This window comes from Cynara cardunculus (genome assembly GCF_001531365.2).
Source record: "Cynara cardunculus var. scolymus isolate 2C chromosome LG 15, CcrdV1, whole genome shotgun sequence".
NCBI lineage: Eukaryota > Viridiplantae > Streptophyta > Magnoliopsida > Asterales > Asteraceae > Cynara > Cynara cardunculus.
The window spans coordinates 8,838,577-8,845,029 of NC_037542.1; the positions used below are offsets into that span (position 1 = coordinate 8,838,577).

The window sequence follows — 6,453 nt, forward strand, 5'->3', positions numbered from 1 at the left end:
TCATCATCCCTTTCCTCTTACAATGCCGAAAAAGAGTGAAATAAAACTTCTAGGAACCACTGCAAGTCCATATGTGAACCGCGTTCAATTCGCCCTCAACCTCAAGTCCATTGAGTATGAGTTCATAGAGGAAAATCTCGTCTGCAAAAGTGAGCTCCTGTTGACATCAAACCCGGTTCATAAGAAAGTTCCAGTCCTTTTTCATGCAAACAAGCCACCCATTTGTGAGTCGCTTATCATAATCGAATACCTTGACGAAATCAAAAGCGATGTCCACCGCATCCTCCCTTCCGACCCTCTAGAGCGAGCTGATAACCGGTTTTGGGCCAACTATATTGATAACAAGGTATGTAAAACGTCAAGCTCTAACTAAACTCCTTTGGAAAATGTTTCCAATCATTTTAATTCTTGATCGTGTTATTTTAATAGTTTCAACATTCATAGTTTTACAAATATGGTATATTTTCATATTACAAATATTGGGTATATTTCAAATGCAACCATGTCTATTTGTACAACCAATGCAACCTCATTAATTGAGATATTTATGGAAATGATTAGAGTTCATTTATTATGATTTTAACATTTATGGAAGATGAGTAGAGCTTATTAATTATGATCAATACTTTATATTAGAAAACAATCAAAACATTTATGAAATCACATATTCATCAAATTAAATGGACGGTTGAGATTGAGTTGTATTGGTTGTACAAATGTAAAGGGTTGCATAATAACTTACTTCTACAAATATTATATTATAAGAAATATAATATTTATAAGACTAGAAGTGTTAGATAAAATGATAAAAGGAGACTAAAGGGATATTTCATTAAGGAGTTGTTTACCAAAAAATTTATTAAGTCATGTATGGATAAATTTGTCTGTCCGGATAAATTTGTCTGTCCGGATAAATTTGTCTGTCTGGATAAATGGATGGTGTTGTTTACTTTTTTTTTATCTGAACCAACAGTCTGAATAACATAAATAACCGATTTACCCCTCAATATTAATTAATTGAACGTCAAAACAAAAAATCATAAAGAGGCCGAAGATGGGGTGTCTCATATGAGAAGGAGGTTGTGCTTTAAATATGGGGTAGGGTTGTCATTTTTGTGGCTGAATGAGGACAACACACAATTTCTATATGTGCGATTAGGCCATGTTTCGTGTGGATAAGCCGTAAGTAAACAACCCAAATGAGCTGTGCGAATAAGCCACATAAACCAATAAGCCTAATTAAATCGCAAGTAAATAGCCCCTAAGTCATATATGGATAAAGTTGCTTGTGTAGATTAATATATTTGTATAGATTGAGATGTTTTTGTTTGAGAAAGTCTTTTAATAGATGGAAGGTGCGTGATTTTTATTGGGATAGACATGTTTAGAAAAAAAAAAACTTGAATTTCTGCATGAAACTCCCCCTAGAGATTTACTGAATAAGTCGTTTTTTATATCATTAAGTCACTATCAAACTGTATAAACTATGAGTCTCATTAAACTTATTAAGTTGCTAAAAAAAACCAACTCTAAACGAATCACTCTTTATGTACTAACAAAACCCCCCTCATTTAATTTCATATTCACATCCATTAATATCAAAACATTTGTTTTTACATTTTAAGGTTATGATTTGAAATTAAAGAGAAGTTCAAATAATATAAAGCAATCAATAATTCAATGCAAGGCCTCATAAATTAGTAGATTCAAAACAATACATATTGCTTGTACTTCTCTTTTTTTTTTGGTTATGTCATGTCAATATCTTTTTTTTTTATTGCTTTATAAACTTTATCTTAAAAGTATTTTTCCAAATGATTTCAATTTCATAAAATTAGTTTAATTGACAGAAAATCTTGAATTTTTGGGGATTCTCCTCAGAAACCATCGGTTCGACTCCTAAAATGCCACTAGGTATTTTCTTAGTTGTCTAGAGTCTCAAGGATCAGTTGAGTTGATCCGGACACCAATGGTCAATATTGTGAGTTGTTTTTATATTGTTTTTAATCAAATTTATATATCAACAACATTCATTGCAAAGATTTTTGAATAAAATTAATGGTATACAAGTTTTATAACTTTGCCATTATTAAAAGACATTTTGAAAATGATATTTTCATTCGCAATTATTACTTAAGTAATTATTATAACTTTTTTATATTGTGGTTCTGGAATTTAAAACAATAAACAGATAAAAAAATCATAGTTTAATTACAAAATATTATTATTGTTATTTATCGAGTAGTAACTATGTTTTATTGATACATGTATTATCATCAGTTTTTTCCGTTGTATGAAGAGTTGAGGATGACAATAGGAAAGGAGGGAAAAGAAGCAATAAAAAAACAGATCATTGAAGGATCAGTATTATTAGAGGAAGTATTTGTGAAGTTTAGCAACGGGAATGATTATTTCGGTGGAGATGATGTAGGATATCTGGATGTTGTTCTTGGATGTTTTATCCCTTGGAGAAAACTTATTGAAAAATATAACGAGTTCACGGCATTTGATGAAGTGAGGACTCCAAGACTTGCTGAATGGACAAAACGTATATGGTCACATGAAGCATTTAAGGATGTGATCCCAGAGAATGGAACGATCGTGAACTTCTATATGATACTTCAAAAGTATAAACCACCAAGAGTTGTTTGAAATAAGTTCCATCTGTTATGTTTTCTATCTACTACTTAATTTCAGTCATTCATATTTCAATTTGATTTGAATTATGAATTTGTTTCTACTGTATGTAAATATCTGCTCTTTTACTGCATGTTTTCATTATCAATGTTTGAACTTTGTGTTCAAGTTCTTAATGAATTTTACTTATTTAAGCTTGTAAATTTTATGCATCTATGTGATTGGGTTATCAAATCGTTTAAGAGCTTTACTTTCTTGATATGATTCTATAAAGGTTGTAAAATAACTGTTATCATCCTATAAAACATAGCTAATTGTCGTAACTCGTCTATGTTGATGGAAACGAAATATGTGATCTAATAATTGTTAAATTATGAAACTCTTGATTAATGATATTATTTAAACGTTATTGGATCAGGTTATCGTATTAAGCTTGAAGTGTTATACAAATAAAAATTGAAATAGTATTCGAAAACATGTAATTTAATCAGTTAATTAATATGTATAATCTAGATGCTTGCAGGTATGTTTCATTTGTTTCAGATATAATATCATCTTTTTCAGATATAATATCATCTTTTATTTTATGTCGTTACTAGAGATAGAATATGAGTAATAAGGTTTTAAAACTATTTTATTTCAGAACACTAGAAGGGTATTCGTGCAATACAGCGAGATACATCTCGATTTTATTGTTTCGTTTTATTCATTTTCTCTATTGATATAATACGGTTTTATGTGTTTTTAGAGAACGATAATATTTTTATTTTTGAATCAAATATAAATTAAAAAAAATCGATATTAGTATTAAATTAAGTATTCAAAAGTTCTAGTTTTCTATGTAATTTCTTCATTTTAATTTTTTATTATAACTTAATTTAGATTTAACAGCAAAGTAACTTATTTTTGTTTAATAATATAATTTTTATAAGAATGATAATTAAATATTATGTTATAACTCAGTTATTATTTTAATTTTTTATATATATACTATATTATAAAATATTTGACAAAAACTCTTAAAAACTATTTTTTATGCATTAAATATTGTTTATTGATACATATTACTTAAAATTTAAGATTACAAGTAAATTGTACATAAGTACAACTTATTAAAGCTCAATATTTGAATTCGTGTAACTAACTGTAAACAAACATAATCAAATATTGGATAAACATCTCATTTTAAATATAAAAAATCTAAAATATAATTAAGATAATCATAGAGTTCTAACAGAATACTTAGTTATTATTATTTTTTTAAATTATATTATTAAACCTAAATTAAATTTCTTTGTTGCTAAACCTAAATTAAATTATAATTAAAAAAATTATTAAGAAAATTACACTAAAACACAAGAACTTTTAAAAGATTAATTTGATACTGATGTCGATATTTTTTTTTTAATATGATATTTTTAGATTTATATTTTATTCAAAAATAAAAACATTATCGTTTTCTCAAAACCACATAAAACCGTATTATATCGACATAAAAAAAAAGAATAAAACGAAACATTGAAATCAATATGTGTCTCGATGCATTGCACGAGTAACCTTCTAGTTTAAAATAAGATGTATATCTTGTATTTGATTATATTTATCTGCAGTTAGTTACATGAATTCAAAAATAGAGTTTTAATAAATTGTACTTACGCACAATGTACTTATAATATTGAATTGTAAGTAATATGCATCAATAAACAGTACTTCATGCATAAAAAATGATTTTTATAAGTTTTTATCAAATATTTTATAATACAGTATAGATATTATTAATTGTTATTTAAAATTAGTAACAATTTATAAATTTTGTATGTCAATTTTATAAAATAAAAATAAAATCTAGAAAGTGTTGATGGATGATAAGTTTTGTTTGTAATGACAGACTTTTGCTATTAGCATGCGTGACCTACAATTAGACACGTCCATGCAAGTAAAAATGTAGGGTCAATGACATCCATATATAACACGTCAAACACATGGTTTCCACAAGTATTTTTGTATTTGGTGAATTAAAGAGTTTATTAATATCATATATTCATTGATGCATATATATTAATAATTCTAGTGAATATATCTATGTATATAGTATATGTGTACTTGCATACATGTACTTGTCTATATGGCAGATATATATTGATGAATATATTAATAAACGGAATATATATTTTGATACTGTACATGCAACAATGAATATATTTTCTCTCGTTCTTAAATTTTTTTGTAGTTCTCACATGAAAATGATCATACACACACACATGTAGAAGTTTAAGCATTTGAGAACTTTACAATTTGTGAGATCTGTAAAATTCATCCTATGTCACTAATTTAAGATGATTGATGAGATAATTAATGCATTAAAAAAATCAATTTATATATATGTATATATATATGTATATATATATATATGTATGTATATATATATATGTATATATATATATGTATATATATAGGGTTGGGTTCACGTGAGACCAAAGGTTTTTCGTGAGACCCGTAAGACCAATTTATGTTCATTGATCAACTTTATAAGCATATGATCTAATGGTCTAAAGTTGCACGGTGGCAAATTTGTAATTATTGAGAAGTCTCGTGGCGTTTGTGAATGTTCAGATCTGACGATTGTAGATCTAATCCAAGGGTTGAGAATTAGTCTTACGGGTCTCACGAAAAACTATTGGTCTCACATGATTCCAAGTCTGTATATATATATATATATATATATATATATATCCTTTTCTCTTTGCTCTAACATAAAGGACTATCTACATCGCAGGCCCTTAAGTTTTCATTATCATAGCAGTGGTGGTCCCTCGAGTAATTGCAAACCGTAATTTGTATAAAATATTAAAGGGAAAAGTCTAAAAAAAACCTAATGTACATTAGTGTTTAGAATGATTAAGTTTTTGGACAATTTTTTGGAACAAATAAGTCATTCGACATTCTAAAACTTATTAAATAACTTCTTGGACATTCCAAAACATGTTAGATACATCCTTATGACCTATACAATTGGTTAATATGATAAAATAATGAAAAAAATCTGGAAAAAAACCAATAAACTTTCATATTTCGAACGATTAAGTTCTTAAACATTTTTTAAACCAAAAAAGTTCTCACATCTATAAAATAAAATAAATAAATAAAAAATACTTACATTTACAAAAGACTATTGATGAAATTTATTTTAATTAAAAATAAAATATTTTCTATCAGTGATTTTTCAAATAAAAAAAAGATCTAAAAAGGATTACTGATTAAATTTATTTTAATTAAAAATAAAATATACTATGTTGGTGATTTTTCAAATTAAAAAAATAGAAAATAATTTGATTAAATTACTGACAGATGAACGATAAAATTTAACTAAATACATAATTAATTAAAATTCGTCGCTAATCCATTGGTGAAATGATATCACCGACAAGATTCAAGCACGATCTTTCACACTTATTAACATGTTACAGTATTAGAGCGTCTGACGGTGGTCAAGTTAGTTATCAATTAAATACTAGAAGCATACTCGCGCAATGCAGCAAGATACATCGTGATTTTAATATTTCATTTTATTCTTTATCTCAGCCGATGTTATAATATGGTTTTATGTGATTTTGAGAAAGCGATGATTTTTCATTTTTAAATAAATATATGTTTGAAAATATCATAAAAATTTGACAAAAATATATCGATATTAGTATCAAATTAACTATTTGAAATTTTTCATTTTTTGTGTAATTTTTTAATTCAATTTTTTTATAATTTAATTTATGTACAATAACGAAGTAATTTATATTTGGTTTAATAATATATTTTTTT

General features: G+C 26.4%; 1 protein-coding gene across 1 annotated transcript; it reads left to right on the top strand.

Annotated features, from left to right (window-relative positions):
• LOC112527925 (glutathione S-transferase U17-like) lies at positions 1-2,868 on the top strand. Its single transcript, XM_025138784.1, has 2 exons — positions 1-346; positions 2,281-2,868. Exons 1-2 carry the CDS (start codon positions 23-25, stop codon positions 2,650-2,652), a joined length of 696 nt encoding a protein of 231 aa, XP_024994552.1. The 5' UTR covers positions 1-22; the 3' UTR covers positions 2,653-2,868.
• Positions 2,869-6,453: the final 3,585 nt, after the last annotated feature.